At 41.3% G+C, this 18,054-nt stretch overlaps 1 protein-coding gene across 1 annotated transcript in view; it reads right to left on the reverse strand.

Moving 5' to 3' along the window:
* The window catches only part of LOC106877525 (S-methyl-5'-thioadenosine phosphorylase), a 24,319-nt gene extending 8,857 nt beyond the window's left edge, over window positions 1-15,462 (reverse strand). The window contains exons 1-5 of the mRNA XM_052971272.1: window positions 15,340-15,462; window positions 13,163-13,249; window positions 11,550-11,608; window positions 5,528-5,695; window positions 3,363-3,465 (exon numbers count right to left, since the gene is read on the reverse strand). Of these exons, the coding sequence (XP_052827232.1) occupies window positions 3,363-3,465; window positions 5,528-5,695; window positions 11,550-11,608; window positions 13,163-13,249; window positions 15,340-15,462 (540 nt within the window). The remainder of the gene's footprint in view (window positions 1-3,362; window positions 3,466-5,527; window positions 5,696-11,549; window positions 11,609-13,162; window positions 13,250-15,339) is intronic.
* Between the last annotated feature and the right edge of the window lie 2,592 nt (window positions 15,463-18,054).

Consider the following 18,054-nt stretch of genomic DNA (forward strand, 5'->3'; position numbering starts at 1 on the left):
ATATACGTAAAAAGCACCATTCGAACGTGATCGTTACCAGTGTTGCCTTACTGGCACATGTGCCAGTGGCACGTGAAAAACAACATTTGAGTGTGGTCGTTGCCAGTGCCACCGGGCTGGATACTGTGCAGGTAGCACGTAAAAAACACCTTTCAAGCGTGGTCATTGCCAGAACCGCCTGACTGGCCCTCGTGCTGGTGGCACATAAAAGCACCCACTACACTCTCGGAGTGTTTGGCGTTAGGAATGGCATCCAGATTGGAGCCTGGTGCAGCTCTCTGGCTAGCTAGCTCCTCTCAAACCATCCAACCCATGCCAGCACGGAAAATGGACGTTAAATGATGATGACAACTGCATATTAAAGGATAATTCACTTCACTGCCATTTGCATATCAGCTCAAACAATGCAACTCAAGATACGAGACTATGAGTCCTGTATGTTATCTTATAAGGATCGTAGACATATTTTTCTTCAGTTGCTAGTCCTGGAGAAAGGACCAATGCTTATGCCCTTTGCAGTTACCCCTGCGCCGGACAGGCGAGAGACTGATGCTTTTAATGTTCCTCTTGGATCATTGCAAGTCAATATTTGTGGGAAAGGCATCAGCAGACAGGGAGTTCTATAAGGATATTGGTCCGGGGAAGAAGGATGGGGTACACTGGTTAGTCTGTGTAGGGGACACAGACGAGTTCGGCACAACATAGCAGACAAAGGGAGACAAGTGGGGTATGAAGGCATTAATTTAGCCACTTCTGAGGATCAGAGGCCATTACAGCAGTGATAGAGAATACCATTAAAGAAAGGACACAACATGCCTGTGGAGCAGAGGGTGTGGCATGTCGGTGAGTCAAACAGAAAAGGATGGCCCTTTTCTGTAAGCAACAGTGGCAGCACTGGCCCACAGTGAAAGCAACACTCCATTGTGGACCTTGTTTTTTTTCTAGAGTACTACTAATAATAATAATGATTTCAAATTTTAGCACAAGACCAGCAATTTTGGGGGATGGTGTAAGTTGATTACATCAATTCCATAATGTTCAACTGGGACTTACTTTATTGACCTCCAAAAGGACAGAAGACAAAGATGACCTCAGTGGAATTTGAACTCAGAATTTGTCCGGTGTGCAAATGATTCTGCCAGCTCACCACCTTAATAATTATTAGGGACTGAAATATCTTCTGACCCTGAAGAGAAGGACCAGTGACTGGGGATGTGATCCTAGTTATGTTAACCTATTCGATACCAACCTAAGTTATTTTACTAAATTCTTTGTTGTATTTAAAATTAATTGAAAGAAACACAGAACATCTCAACAGAAATATGGTAACAAAAGGGTTAAAGTCACCAGCTCTGACTCTCTAGTACAAATGTCTTGTTTTCATAAGTTTTGAATTAAAATCTTCCACCAAACCGTAGTCACAATTTATGTTCCTAACACTAGCTTAATGATAACTAAGTTATTTTACTAAATTCTTTGTTATATTTAAAGTAATTGAAAGAAACACAGAGCATCTCAATATGTATATGGTAACAAAAGAGTTAAGGATGTGCTTCCACCAGAAGGGAGGAGGAGGAGGAGCCACTGCCACCACCACCATCATCCTTATTTTGTGGGGGAGGTTAGTACATGAGACGGGGATGGGCAACGGTTCCGTGCCAGGTGTTGAGAAGCCGACAGTAGAGTGAGATGGAAAGACAAATGCAGATGGCTTGTAACAGAGATACAAGGCTGAGTGGCTGGAAAGAAGACGGATGTGTCGGTGGAATGTTGGAGTATCTCAAGATAAAGTGGATTGCAGAAGGGTGTATGTAGTGAGTAATGGTGAGAGGTATAGAAGCGTTTTGGGGGGGGAGTCTATGGTAAGTGGGGTGTGATGGTAGACATCAGAAGGCATTGAGGGTGTAAGCAGGCTGATGCTGGAACCCAGCTTCAGAAGAGATTCCAAGAACTCTAAAATGGTTGCTGCTCATAGTTAACCTTTTCGTTACTGCATTTCTGTTGAGATGCTCCGTGTTTCTTTCAATTACTTTAAATATAACAAAGAATTTAGTAAAATATCTTAGTTATCATCAGCTAGTGTTAGGAACATAAATTGTGACTAAGGTTTGGTGGAAGATTTTAATTCAGAACTTATGAAAACAAGACATTTATACTAGAGAGTCAGAGGCGGTTTTGAGGCAGGTTGGTATGACAAGGGTTAAGGGAGTGATGTGATGAAGATTTTCCCATATGAATAACATTTGAGTTTTCTTGCTGTAAAAAGAGATAGGACTGACTTATTCCCATGGGAAGATGCTGTTGAGGTCTCTGTTTACAGAAAAAATAGTGTTTGATGTGAAGTATCAAGGTTGCGTATGAGTGATGCATGGTCGGGAAAGGATAGCATTGACTGCGGCCATGCTGTGGCACCACTTTAAAGGGTTTAGTCAAATCAATTGACCCCAGTACTTACAATTTTTTAAGTCTGACACTTGTTCCATTGGTCTCTTTTGCCAAACTGTATTTATTTGCATGTGAGTATCTTTTATCTGTCCCTACCTCCACCGCTTGACTACCAGTGTTGGTTTGTTTACATTCCTGTAACTTAGCAGTTCAGCAAAAGAGACCGATAGAATAAGTACTAGGCTTACAAAAAAAAATTTGTTTCACTAAACACTACAGGGCTGTGCCCCATCATGGCTGCAGCCCAAGAATGAAACAAGTAAAAGATATATGATAATGACCCCACCCCCAATAATTATGAAATAATTATTAGTGACAGAAGCAGTATTAATATCAGAAAGCAATCTTTACATCCAACTTAATGCAGATGCTGTAATACAGGGTGTGGCAGAATGGTTGCCCTGATTTCAAAGGTTAATAAAAAACAAACACGTAAAGACACAAGAAAGAACTTTGCATTTCTATGAAGTCCATTAAATGCCATTTTTTATTCCTGTTTCAGGTAGTTCCTACCATGGTCTGGAGTGGAGAGCATCGTTTTTTCCTTGTATCTTCATGTGTTTGTTTTTTATTAACCTTTGAAATCAGGGCAAACTTTCTGTCACACTTTGTACTACTTCTGTCACTAATGATAATTCTTTCAATAAGACTGCTGGCAGTAAGATTTGGTTGGTATGCAGCAAGTGGGCACCTGTCACTGATGAGATGCAGCATGTTGAAATCACATGATTTGGCAGTTCCTCTGCTTGTAGCAGACAATTCTCATCATAAATACAGGTGTGCTTTTAAGCACCATACATATGAGAGGTCCTCTCAAGGTGAATACCACAGTATTTGGTGTTCTAACAAAACATCTACATTAAGTTGGATATAGAAATTGCCTTTCAAAAATTATGTGATATCTGACAAGAAAATACCTTTGCTAGTTTTGGTGAAAATGGTGTATGCATTTCTAAATGACATATTCCTTTTGGAGCAATGTCAGAGCCATCGAAGAAGGTTGGGCATCGCTTGGTGGTCCTGAAAGAAGAGAGAAAGATGAAGAAATCTGTTGGCGTGGCTGAACATCATAGAATATTTGAATCCACCGCTCTACTGATTCTATCTATACACAACCCTTCTCGTTACGACCACTACTACCGCCGCAGACACCACCACTACAACAACAAAAACAATGATAATTTGTAACAGAGGCAGAGAGCCAGAAATATTTCGGGAGGAGCGTGGTCGATGCTGGATCAGATTGGAGCCTGGTACAGCCTACTGGCTTGCCGGTCCTTAGTCAAACCGTCCAACCCATGCCAGCATGGAAAGCAGATGTAAAATGATGAGGATGATGAAACAGTTAAATACATTGACTCCAGTATTTGACTATAACCCTGGAAGTTGACCTCAGCAGGGTTTGAACTCAGAATGTAAAGAGCCAGAATAAATACCGCAAGGCATTTGTCTGATGTCCTAAAGGTTCTGCCAATCGACTGTCTTTATAATGAAGTGTTTCTATCACAGACACAAGGCAAGGCAGCAAGCTGGCAGAAATACTTATCAATATTTCGCCCATCGTTACATTCTGAGTTCAAATTCTTCCAAGGTTGACTTTGCCTTTCATCCTTTCGGGGGGTCAATAAATTAAGTACCAGTTGCGTACTGGGGTCGATGTAATCGACAAGTCTCCTCCCCAACAATTTCAGGCTTTGTGCGTATAGTAGAAAAGATTATAGACACAAGGCCAGAAATTTGTTAGAAGTGTGTGTTTGTGTTGGGGTGTGAGGGTCTAGTTGATTATATCAATCCCAGTACTTGATTGTAACTAAATAAAAACGTGTTTCCAGTTGAAATATGTTTGAGGCAAATTCGATCCTGTAAGAAAGCCATTCACTGTGCTTTGTCATGGAGAAAATTTCTCGCTGTAGGTGTAAATATAGTAAGTCAGCTCACAGCACCACTTATCCAGACTGTGGGATGCATGCATTTCAGAGTAGTTATTCCCTCTTCAGTACCGGAAGAGTAGATGCTGTAAACTGATACAAAAGACAGGGCTGTTACCCTGTCTTTTAAGAACCCTCAAAAGGGAAACAATTAAGGTTGATTATGATGGGATTTGAACTTAGAATGCAAAGAGCTGGAAAACGTACAGCTAGGAATTTATTCGACACTAAAGAGTCTGCCAATTTACTGCCATTGTAACAGCAACAACATGAATGAGAATAACATGTAGTGGGGGTTAAGAGATTTGAAACCACGTTAGCTTAGTAATGAGAAATAGGCCACAGCATATCACGTAATTTCAGCCTAATTGTTAGCCAATAGCATTTCAGCTGCAATCAGTCAATCATATGATTTCAAATGGAAATTCCCATGAGTTTCCTGCCAAAACATGGCTATCAACTGAGATGCATACCACAAGAAGGCAGAAGCAACAGAGGCCCCTGAGAAGATAAGTTTTGCAGTTGTTACTCGAATCATTTGTCCAAAATGAACACTGAATTTTCCTAGCTAGCATGCAATCATATCTCTAGTGATAAATGCTTATCTAGACACTTCTGGCATATGGTTTAATCCCAGCAAAAACCTCTTAACATTTTCTATGTAAATAAAAGTTTCCGTTGAAATAGTTGAATAGACATGGTCTTAATATGAGTAACAGCACAAGGTAAAAAAAATCAGCTCTACCAATTATTCAATGCCCATTTAATCAAACTCCTACAAACAATTTTAAGTTTATATTTGTTAAACAAAAATGTAACCCTATTGTTGGTATATTTCTGTTGAAAAATACACTATCATCTCATTTTAAAAATAATGAAGAATTTATCAATTGGAACAAAAATTAACAAGAAATTTTGATAATGAATGATTTTAATTTAGATCACTTTAAGACATGAAATTTTTACCATGAAACCACGGGCAGCTTTTGGCAGTTTGGTATCAAAAGGGATCAGCTGCTGTTTGAAACATAAATTAACCTGAAATTCTACTGGAAACTTTAAAACAGGGAGTTTGATCATGGAATGAAAGGGTCGTTTCAGATGGGTTGGTATTAAAAGAATTATGGGAAAAGAAATGTTTTTAATTGACTAACCTGTCAATGAACTGGTCCAGAACAACAATGTCCCCAGGTGAAATAGATTCTTGTAATGAACCACAGGCTGTCGTGGCCAAGATGTGTGTGCAACCTTCTTCTTTCAAGGCATGGATGTTAGCTCGGTAGTTTACCAAAGTTGGCATGATGGTATGCTTGGCCCCATGCCTAACAGAAAAAAAACAAAAAGAGAGAAAAAGAAAAACAGTCACAGATGGTATCTTTTATCTTTTTTTTTTGTTTCAGTCATTAGACTGTGGCCATGCTGAAGCATCGCCTGGAAGAATTTTCAGTTGAATGAATCAACCCCAGTATTTATTCTCTTCAACTGAACTGCTGAGTTACGGGGATGTAAACACACCAACACCAGTTGTCAAGCAGTGGTGGGGAAACAACCACCGACACAAAGACACACACATCACCATCATCATTTAATGTCCGTTTCTACACACACACCACCATCATCATTTTATGTCTGTCTTCAACACACATGCACCACCATCATCATCATTTAATGTCCGTCTTCTACACACACACACATACATACAAGACTGGCTTCTTTTAGTTTCTGTCTACCACATTCACCCACAAGGTTTTGGTTGGCCCAAGGCTATAGTAGAAGACATTTGCCCAAGGTGTCATGCAGTGGGACTGAACCTGGAACCTTGTAGTTGAGAAGCAAATCTCTGACAACATGACCATGTCTGCACCTACAGAGGTTTTAGAAGTTTAAACAAATTATCTTTTTACTTGTTTGAGAGTAAAAGTGTAGCCATAGTTAAATTGTAAAGAAATTCATTTTAGAACTGTGAAGCCCTGGTTTAAACCAACATTTCACCTCAGACTTTCACCAAAAGACCTGAGCCAATCTGATTCTTGGAGTGTAGGCAGAAATATGTCTAGCACTCAGCTTCAAGACCTTTCCTTCTAAACGACTTTTCCACAGGTCCTTGTTAACAATGACTAAGCAAAAATGAAAAAAACGGTGCTGTTGTTGACATTCCTCAGTAAACAGAACTCTTGTAATTTCAGCAGCTTTTCAACATGTGATGACCTTTGGTATGGAAACACACGACAACGGGAAGAGCATTTGGCCATAGAAAATATGCTTCAACAAGTTTTGTCTAATTTATGCTAACGTGGGGAAAAAATAGCCATAAAAACCACAATGCTGATGATGTTTAGAAGTGAGTTGTAATGCTAGAATGATTTATGTTAGAAAATCATTTTCATTTTACATGATACAGGCTGGTATAGGCATCTGTTTGCCTCATCAATGAACGTGATAGCTTCCTTGAAATTTTTTAAGAAGTTCTCTATGGAAACAGTCTACGCACTACATGCCGTAACCCTTTAGCATTTAAACAGGCCATATCTGGCCCAAATATTCTACTTGATTTATGTTCAAACTGGCTAAATCCAGCCTCTCATACCTACCCTGCAATGTCATTCTTAAAATAGACAATCACAACTTTGAAATCTCAAAGCTATGAGATAATACAGAATTAATTTTATAAAATGTGAATATACAAGTATTATGTTTGACAAAGTAATTTGAATGCTGACAGGTTAAGATGTCTTCACAACCCCCACCTCCTCCTTACTTCTGCATAACATAAAACACAATTTATGTCAAGGTGAAGCAGATTATCACCGTGTTTCCAGCCCACATTCAATAGCTTAAAATCCTCCACTCTCTTTAACAGGAACGGGATGGGAAGAAACATACAAGAGAGCTGAATAGCAGAAGGTCTTCAGAGGAGAAACCCCACTCACTTCAGACAAGTGTTGCAGCCCTTAACTTCTTACACTCTAAAGAGGGTCATTGCTGCATTGAGGTCATGACCCCTGGATGCCCTTCTGCTGACACTGTTTAGCCACTTGGATATTGGAGACTTGTGCATTTATACTGTTTGGTGATTTCATCTAGTTGGAACTTTTTCCTGCTGACTCAGCTTTTAAACTTATAGAAAAAAAAAGTCCTTCATTTTCTTTAACATCAATGGAACAGGAGTGAGAGAGAGAGACATAGACTCTGCAAGCCCCATCACAGATTGCACAGTTAGGAGCACAGTGACTTTGTATAAGAATTGGAAGAAGAGAGAGGGGAAGAGATTCTTCAGTCTACTCCTGCAGTGATGGACAATCCCTTCTAGCACTGGTGGCATGATAAACTGTACACAGAACATCACATGCTGTGAGGCTTTCACAACAACAACAAAACTGGCTGAGTTTCTTTGTTGCAGTTTGCGTCAAAAGATGCAAACTGTGATGAGAGATGAGGGGGGGGGAAGCATCCAATCTCTGTCGACATGGGAAAACGGATGTAAAATGATGAGGAAGCAAAACAGAATTTAGTCACAAGGTTAGTAAATGACTCAAAGTAAGTCTACATGTGTCACGTGCCAGGTTTAATGGGATTGGCGGTTAGCATCGTCTGGCAGACAATAATTACAGCTCCACTGCCATTCCACCAAATTATCTTGACCCAGTTTAGATGCTTCACTGGCCATATCAAGCAACAGCAGTGGTTCCAAAATGTTCTGGTTGAAACCATAATATATGTCATCTCACTAAGTAGAGCTACGAACTTTCAGTGGACATTTTATCACAACCACTGCTATCCCACACCTCATGATGTAGAAATGAGGGACTCTGTGATTCTCAACCCTTTTTTCCTCCTTTGGACCCTGTTCATTCCTATTTTACCCTGATGGACCCTCACAGCCATTTGATGTTTAAAAATCCCATTTTGTTTTCATAATTAAATATTATTAGGAAATGTATAAAAAATTGTCAAAATATGCTGTGCATTGCAGAAGTATAACCAAATTATTGCAGACAAATTCTAACAACAAAATCTTATATGGAGCCCCAAGGGGCATATCTACTGCTCTACAAGGTCACCCGACATGCTAGAAATAGCAGCCAGCCAAATCTCTCTCATAACACACTATCATCTTAGAAAAGAATATGTTAGAAAATGTGGACTTGGATTCCTAGCATATAGCTAAAAAGAGGGTTAGTCACAGTTGGATTGTCTTTGATTATAAGCTTGGTCAATTAAGACTGACCTGGGGCTAAGCAAGAACTTTGAACCAAAGAAGCTGGTCGCGCAATCAGCTAGAAATAGCAGCCAAATCTCCTGCAAATCAAATCCTACTGTCTTAAGAAAAGACAACTTTGAATAACGCACTCCTGAATATTCAAGTCAGAATGGTCATGGCTGGAATGCCTCTGATCATATATCTGGCTTGGGGTTAAACAACAGCATTTATTGGAACCTCTATGGGCAGCAAGCAACCCCAACCATTTAGGAACCACAGACCAGGACAATTCATGTAAGACAATTTTTCCACAGAGACTGAGGAATCACAGATAAGTAAAACACCAATAAAGTGCATAAATATGAAATTTAACCCTTTAGTATTCGGATTATCTTGTCAATTGTAATACTTATTCAGTCAAACCGTTTTGAATTAATCAGGCATTATCTTGTAGCTTTGAGATTTCAATGGTGTGATTGCATAAATTTAGAATGACGTGAAATCGAAATCGAACCAAATTCGACGACTGGTACCCATGCCAACCTCTCCTTCATTGGACACTAAATTTGGCTTGCGAAGACCTGTTGGGCTAAGTGAAATCGAAATCATGATGGCACCTGTACCAGTGGAGCGCTAAGAGCACCGTTCGAGTGTAATCATTGCCAGAGCAGCTGTCTGGCTTCCATGCCAGTGGCACGTAAATAGCACCATTTGAGCGCGATCGTTACCAGCGTTGCCTTACTGGCACTTGTGCCGGTGGCACGTAAAATACACCATTTTGAGCGTGGCCGTTGCCAGTACCGCCTGACTGACCTTCGTGCCGGTGGCACATAAAAGCACCCACTACACTTTTGGAGTGGTTGGCGTTAGGAAGGGCATCCAGCTGTAGAAACTCTGCCAGATCAGATTGGAGCCTAGTGTAGCCATCTGGTTTCACCAGTCCTCAGTCAAATCGTCGTCTAACCCATCCTAGCATGGAAAGCGGACGTTAAACGATGATGATGATGATGATGATGAGTGTAGGGTAGGTATAAGTTTGAACATGCTTCCTGAAATTCACCAACACTATGCCAGATATTCCCACACCCATCCATACACATGCACACAACATGTATATCATGGCTCCTACTCTGTTCATTTTCCTGACTTTTGTACATGTTTTTTGATGAGTTGTGGTGCACCTGAGCATTATACACAATAATTTCATCATCATCATCATCATCATCATCGTTTAATGTCCGTTTTCCATGCTGGCATGGGTTGGACGGTTTGACTGGGGGACTGGCAAGCCAGTAGGCTGTGCCAGGCATCAATCTGATCCGGCAAAGTTTCTACAGCTGGATGCCAGCCACTCCGAGAGTGTAGTGGGTGGTTTTTATGTGCCATCGGCATGGGAGCCAGTCAGGCACACTGCCATTGACCATGTTTGGATGGTGCTTTTTACGTGCTACCGGCAGAGGAGCCAGTCAGTGGGGAACTGGCATCGACCACGTTCAGATGGTACTTTTTACATGTCACCAGCACGGGGAGCCAGTCAGGCAGCACAGGCATCGACCGACACTTGAATGGTGCTTATTACATACCACCGGCACAAGTGCCAATCAGGTGGTACTGGCATCAGCCACTGTTATTATTCTTTTAATATTTGGGCTGGATATGACTAGTTTAAATGTTAGAGGGTCAACTACTACACATATACGAGGTGTAGTCATGGTTGTGTGGTAAGCAGTTTGCTTCCCAACCACACAGTTCTGGATTCATAGTCTTGGGCTGACCAATGCCTTGGGAGTGGATTTGGTGGATGTAAACTGAATGCTTTGTGCTTGGCAAGCAAACTTTTTACCATACATCCACACCTGTGCCTCAGTTCTCATTTGAGCCATCACCATTTTACAACCAGATGTCCTTCCTGATATGAATTCTTACTAGTTTTTCAGGCATGGATGGGTGCTTAAGAAGACTACTTTGCAACCATGTGGTTTTGGGTTCAGTCCCACTTTGCAGCACACCTTGGGAAAGTGACTTCTACTATAGTCCTGGGCGTGTCAAAGCCTTGCGAGTTAATTTGGTTGATGGAAGCTGTGTGGAAGCCCACCATATATGCATGCGTGTTAGTCACCACCCACCCTTTGACAACCAGCATTGGTTTGTTCACATCCCAGTAAATGAGTGGTTCAACAAAAGATACCAAGACTTAAAAATAAGTTCTGGGGTCAATTTGTTTGACTAAAACCCTTCAAGGTGGTGCTCCAGCATGGCTATAGTCTAACAGCTAAAACAAGTAAAAGCAAAAAGTGGAGGAGTTACATTTTAGAAGAGAGGATGGGGGGGCGATCAGGTGGAGTGAGGAAGAGATAGAAATAATATGGAGATGAGGGCATCTGGGTGGACCCACAAGGAAGAAGGGGAGTAGAAGTGGGCGGGGACAAAAGAACGAAAAGTGTGGGTGGATGGAGGGGAGGTGAGTGAAAACTGTAGAGTGGTTAGGGTTGAAGGGTGGATAAGGGATGGGGAGTGGAGTGACCAGTGATGCATGAGTTGGGAGGAGTCAGCGGACAGTAGGAGATGACTGACAGTGCAGGAAAAAGAAAAGGGCGAAGAGAGATCAACAGAATGGTTATGTCGATACAGTAGACAGGAGAAGGATGAAGGAGAGAGACAGCATGTGATTGGGTAGGTTGCAGGAGGGGGGAGAGAGGCAGGAAGGGGAGTGAGTGAGAGAGAGACATATGGTGGCAAAGGAGAGATAACTTGGTGGATGAGTTGAAGTGATCGATACAGAGTGTGGGTAGAGAGAAGAGTATTAATGGCTGAAGGATGGACAAAGGTTTTAGGTAGTAATAACAAGGAAGAGCTGCAGTTAGAGAGATAGTAGTAGTGGTAGTGGTGGTGGTGGGTGTCTCGAGGAGGAATGAAATTGGTCAAAGGGCCCAGTCGTGCAAAGCAGAGCAGAATGTCAACAAATAAAGGCTTACCTGGACAAAATAACACACTGGACATCTTCAACAGTTCCACACGTCAGTGTTTGGGACGGCTGCAAAAATACAAGGAGTAAGTCTACTGTGACAGGATGCACGCCTGGGTGGAACTGAATATGTTTTTAAACACAGGTATGATTGTGTGGTTAAGAAGTTTGTTTTGTAAGCATGTCGTTTCAGGTTCAGTCCCACTGTATGGAACCTCAGCCAAATGTCTTCTGCTAAAGACTTAAGCAGACCAAAACTCTGTTAGTAGATTTTGGTAGACAGAAACCGAAAGAGGACTGTCGTGTATGATCAACCCATGCCAGCATGGAAGATGGACATTAAAAAGCACCCAGCACACTTTGTTAAGTGGTTGGCATTAGGGTTAGGGCATTCAGCTGTAGAAACCATACCAACACAGACACTGGAGTTCAATACAGTCTTCTGGCTTGTTGGATCCTGTCAAACAATCCAACCATGCCAGCATGGAAGACAAACATTAAACAATGATCATAAAGACAATGATAATGATGATGATAAGCTTGTTTATTCTGCAAAAGCACGAACACCCCCAATTCCTTTTACAAACATATCTGAAGATTCATGTAACCATTAGGAAGGGCATCCAGCCATAGAAACCATGTCAAAACAAACAATAGGAGCCTGGTATGGCTCTCTGGTTTGCCTGTGCCTTGCCAAACTGTCCACCCAATGCCAGCATGGGAAGCAGATGTTAAGTGATGATGATGATGATGATAATTTCTGATATACTGTTGGCACTCCGTCGGTTACGATGACGAGGGTTCCAGTTGATCCGATCAACGGAACAGCCTGCTCATGAAATTAACGTGCAAGTGGCTGAGCACTCCACAGACACGTGTACCCTTAACGTAGTTCTTGGGGAGATTCAGCGTGACACAGAGTGTGACAAAGCTGGCCCTTTGAATAACAGGCACAACAGAAACAGGAAGTAAGAGTGAGAGAAAGTTGTGGTGAAAGAGTAAAGCAGGGTTCGCCACCATCCCCTACCGGAGCCTCGTGGAACTTTAGGTGTTTTCGCTCAATAAACACTCACAACGCCCGGTTTGGGAATCGAAACCGCGATCCTACGACCGCGAGTCCGCTGCCCTAACCACTGGGCCATTGTGCCTCCACTGATGATTTCTAATAACCAGTTTGGAAAGAAGTTTTTGTTGTTGGTTTTAGTTTTTCTCAGTGTTCTGCAGCAATACATCAGATCCTCCACCTATCAGCCAACAGCAGCAGATGTTCCTGTTTTGAGTACCACTTCTCAAGGTGGTCTTTCTTTTGTATTGTAACAGGACAACCGGCTTCCTTTGCCATTGAAATTAAGTGTGCTTTGAACTGTTATATTATTTGCATCAAGCTTGCTACAGTTTGCATGCGTGTGTGTGTGTGTGTGAATTAGTAAAACATAAGTAGCTCACATGTGGAGAGCTAAGTTACTTGAACAACAGATATGCACAAAATATAGGATGGAAGTAATTTCAAATAAGAATAGATCCTGGTAGCAACAGAGGAAACCATCTTAAAAATAAAACTAAGCTATTCATATAAATTCGAATAACTCCATGAAGTTACAAATGAAAGTTTGAATAACTTACCTTCCCAAAAGGTGTAGTCACATCTTTTTCATACTTATCCTTTAAAAAATCCAACTCTTGTAAGCCACTACCACAGATAATTCCTATCTGTCAAAGAAAAAAGCAATTTAAATAAATACAAAAATAACAATATGCAAGAGTTTTATGATACAGGATTAAATTTCAAGGTTTTATTTTTCTCTAAATTTATTCTTTAGTAAGACCTTATTTTTTTACTTTTGGTATAAAAATCTATAGAAGGATAGGTTGTATTTCATCTAATGTGACTCCACTCAGAAGGCTGTAATATCATTTGACAGGAACATGGTATAAAGAAATACATGGAACAAGGTGGTAAGTAGCTGAGCACTGCACAGACATGTGTACCCTTAATATAATTCTTGGGGAGATTCAGCATGACAGGGCTGGCCCTTTAAAATACAGGTACAACAGAAATAGGAAGAAACAGTGAGAGAAAGTTGTGGTGAAAGAGTAGAGCAGGGTTTACCACCACCCCCTGCCGGAGGCTCGGGAATTGAAACCCCGATCCTATGACTGCGAGTCTGCTGCCCTAACCACCGGGCCATTGTGCCTCCACTTTGACAGAGTAACCTTGAATACTATTGTGTACTTTGGTGGATTATTTTAGATTTATTAATTTAGAAGTTGGGAAAAGAGTAATGAGGCAGGAAAGGAGTTCTGTTTCATTAATAGCTCATTAGTGATATGTATTACAACTCTAAATTAACAAATTTGTCACACATCAGAAAAGCAGGACATCTATTTTATAATATCACAAATGAGATAAATTTGTATATGTGTGTGTGTGTGAGAGAGATTCTTACCAAGTAGCATCATTCCTTCCTGAGCAGGACACACAGACATACACAATACACACATCAAAATCACAGAAGCAAGAGAAAAACCGGATGTGAAAATGACGATAGTGATAACAAAAGAATTTTTAGATTGGGTTTTACCAGGTGTGTGTGAGGGTGTTAAAGTTTAAAAGCCAAAACTTTGAGGCTGCTGTCAATGTTTCTCCTGTAAAAGTTAATAAACAGTTACCCACTAAAAAAACAAACAAACAAGCAAACATACATGCATACATCATCATCATTGTTTAGCATCCGTTTTCCATGCTGGCATGGGTTGGATGGTTCGACTGGGGACTGGCAAGCCAGGAGGCTGCACCAGGCCCCAATCTGATCTGGCAGTGTTTCTACAGCTGGATGCCCTTCCTAACACCAACCACTCCAAGAGTGTAGTGGGTGCTTTTTATGTGCCACCGGCATAGGGGACAGAGGAGCTGGTATCGACCATGGTCGGATGGTGCTTTTTATGTGCTACCAGCACGGAAGCCAGTCAAAGCGGCACTGACATCGGCCACATTTGGATGGTGCTTTTTATGTGCTACCAGCACAGGGCTCACAACTACAGTTTCCATTTGATTTGATTTTGATATTGTTGATGTTGATGTACTTGACTCAATAGGTTTCCTCAAGCACGGCATGTCACCCTACGATCCAAAGTACTTTTGGTTATGCAACACTGGTATAGGTTACATACATATATATATGTATATATATATATATTTACTTGGAGAATGGAGCAACAAATACAAGAAAAAACATTTACGTTGGACTAGATAGCCGTTGTTTTATCATGTGGAGCTTGTGAAATGAGTCAGTGTGGAGGTTTAGGTTATGTAATGAGTCATTTTGTATATTATGTCATAGTCACTTACGTACGTTTCGATGCAGCCAGTAGTTTGGCCGATCTCTTCAGAGTGTTGAAGGGTATATTCGAAGTTTTTGGTGTGCGAAATGTAGGAGAAGTAATTATTGGGTGTAATATATGTGGTGGTGTGATAGTGGTGATAGGTAAATAGAGCCTTACGTTTTAGTTGTTGCGTTGGACTTCTTGTAAGGGGATATAGGGTAGGTGCTATTTAAGAACATTGTTCCAGTTTTAGTCAAGCGTATCTCCACGTGATGTTAGTGATTGCCGGATGCGCTGTGTTTTTATAGCACCGGCGGTGTTAGTAGAGATGCGCTTGACTAAAACTGGAACAATGTTCTTAAATAGCACCCACCCTATATCCCCTTACAAGAAGACCAACGCAACAACTAAAACGGAAGGCTCTATTTACCTATCACCACTATCACACCACCACATATATTACACCCAATAATTACTTCTACATTTCGCACACCACAAACTTCGAATATACCCTTCAACACTCTGAAGAGATCGGCCAAACTACTGGCTGGATCGAAACGTGCGTAAGTGACTATGACATAATATACAAAATGACTCATTACATAACCTAAATCTCCACACTGACTCATTTCACAAGCTCCACATAATAAAACAACGGCTGTCTAGTCCAACGAAAATGCTTTTTCTTGTATTTGTTGCTCCATTCTCCAAGTAAATACAAAAACTACGGTTTAAGCAACATATTACCTGCCTCTGGACGCCCTCTTCCCAAGACGGTACCCATACAGGTGATCCCCAGGAGTGCCTCTGGATTTAAACATCCCCTGGTTGCTTGGATGCTTCAGACTACCCCTGAAGGATCGAGGCAAACCTACCACTTATATATATATATATGCATATGTGGGCACAGAACATCACGAAATGTGTACAACAAAAAAGTATGGAGCATGAGTACATGTAACATGAACTATTCTTTCGAACAACAAAAGACACAAGTGGAAAACAAAACAAACAACATAAACAATGACCCTTCATCAGTTGTTGGCTGTATTTCTAGTCTCGTATTTCGATCAGAGGCACAGACATTGGCATGTGGTAAGAAGCTTGTTTCCCAACCACATGGTTTTGGGTTCTGTCTCAATGCATGGCACTTTGGGCTAGTGTCTTCTACTATAGCCCCAGGCCAACCAAACCTAGTAAACAGATTTGGTTGATGGAAACTGAAAGAAGCCTATTGTGTGTGTGTGTGTGTCTTTGTGTTTGTCCTCCAGCACTGCTTGATAACTGGTGTTGTTTTGTTTATGTCCTTGTAACTTACAGGTTAGGCAAAAAGAGACTAATAGAATGAGTACTAGGGCTAGAAATAAAGCATTGCAGTCGATTTGTTTGACTGAACCATCCAAGGGGGTGCCCCAGCATGGCCACATTCCAGAGGCTGAAACAAGCAAAAGATATATATATATATATAACCATATATGGTCGCTAATTATGTGTGTTTTTCCATGATGGCATGGGTTGGATGGGTCACCAGCCAGAATCCCTGCATATTCAGGGCCACAGGACTGTATTCTGCTCATGAAATTCATTTTTCGCTTTGTTTCTACAGCTCACTGTTTTTCCTAACCCCAACCACTCGACTGAATCAACTGATTGCTTTTCTCATGGCACCAACACTACAGGGGCAGCCATGGCCCAGGGTTCACTCAAACAAATTGACAACAAAGCTCTTTTTTTAAGCCTGGTATATGTGTGTGTGTCAGTAGCATAACTAGGGGGCAAGGAGCAAAGGAGGCATGTGCCCTGGGCCCTATTGAAGGTGGGGGGCACCTCATCAAAAGCAAGAAAGAGGAGACTTTAGACAATTGTATTTTTTTTTTATAATTACATCTCATTTCACACATTAGGTTTTTTAATGTTTCTATCGAGGAAGCTGGTGCCTTAAACGGTTAAAATAAGGAGGTTTTGTAAACGTAAACATTCACAAAATATATTCTGTATTCCAGGCTGTACCGAACTGGCAGGTAAAGTTTTAATTCCTAAAATATTGCTTTAAAACATTAATTAATTGTAAATTCCACTTGCGAAGACCTGTTGAGGCAAGTGAAATCGAAATTGAGTTAAATTTGACGTCTGGCACCCATTCCAACGTCGTCTCCCTCATTGGACACAAAATTCAGTTTGCGAAGACTTATTGGGGCAAGCGAAAGCGAAATTGTGATGGCACCTGTGCCCAGCATCGCCTTTCTAGCGAGATCGTTGCCAGTGCCCCTGGACTGGCTCTTGTGTGGGTGGCACATAAAATACACCATTTTGAGTGTGGCCGTTGCCAGTACCGCCTGACTGGCCTTTGTGCCGGTGGCACGTAAAAAGCACCCACTACATTCTCTGAGTGGTTGGCATTAGGAAGGGCATCCAACTGAAGAAACTCTGCCAAATCAGATTGGAGCCTGGTGTTGCCATCTGGTTTCACCAGTCCTCAGTCAAATCGTCCTACCCATGCTAGCATGGAAAGCGGACGTTAAACGACGACGATGATGATGATGAATATCGTGGATTTTGAAATGGTGGTGGTGGGGGGGAGAGGAGGAAGTGGTGGTGATGCATTTTTGTGGCTTGCCCTTGGTGCAGTTTACCCTAGCCATGCCACTGGTATGTATGTGTGTGTGTACGTACACATACATACCAGTGTCAGAACCAGCCAATGTCAGAGCGGTATTAAGGAGGATGTAACAAGTTATCAGATCTCACTAGGATGTTTCTCTCATCTGGCATTGCACAAATTTCACACAAACTTTTGCACTTTACAGTACTGCAGCAGATGCACAATACCATGTACGTGCATAATAACAAGCTGACACCTACACCACACTTAGGATTTCTCGTGTCAGCCATTGACTGACCTCAGAAATTCTGTTTATAACCTCTAAAGTATTTTTCACTTATCTCATTATCAAAATATTTGCTCTTACAACATGACTAAGAAATTTTTCAGTTTTTTTTTTTTTATTAAGATTGAACACACACACACATCTCTCTTTTCTCTTTCTCTTTTACTTGTTTCAGTCACTTGACTGTAGCCATGCTGGAGCACCGCCTTTAGTCGAGCAAATCGACCCCAGGACTTATTCGTTGTAAGCCTAATACTTATTCTATCGATCTCTTTTTGCTGAACCGCTAAGTTACGGGGACGT

This window comes from Octopus bimaculoides, chromosome 10 (genome assembly GCF_001194135.2).
Source record: "Octopus bimaculoides isolate UCB-OBI-ISO-001 chromosome 10, ASM119413v2, whole genome shotgun sequence".
NCBI classification, from domain to species: domain Eukaryota; kingdom Metazoa; phylum Mollusca; class Cephalopoda; order Octopoda; family Octopodidae; genus Octopus; species Octopus bimaculoides.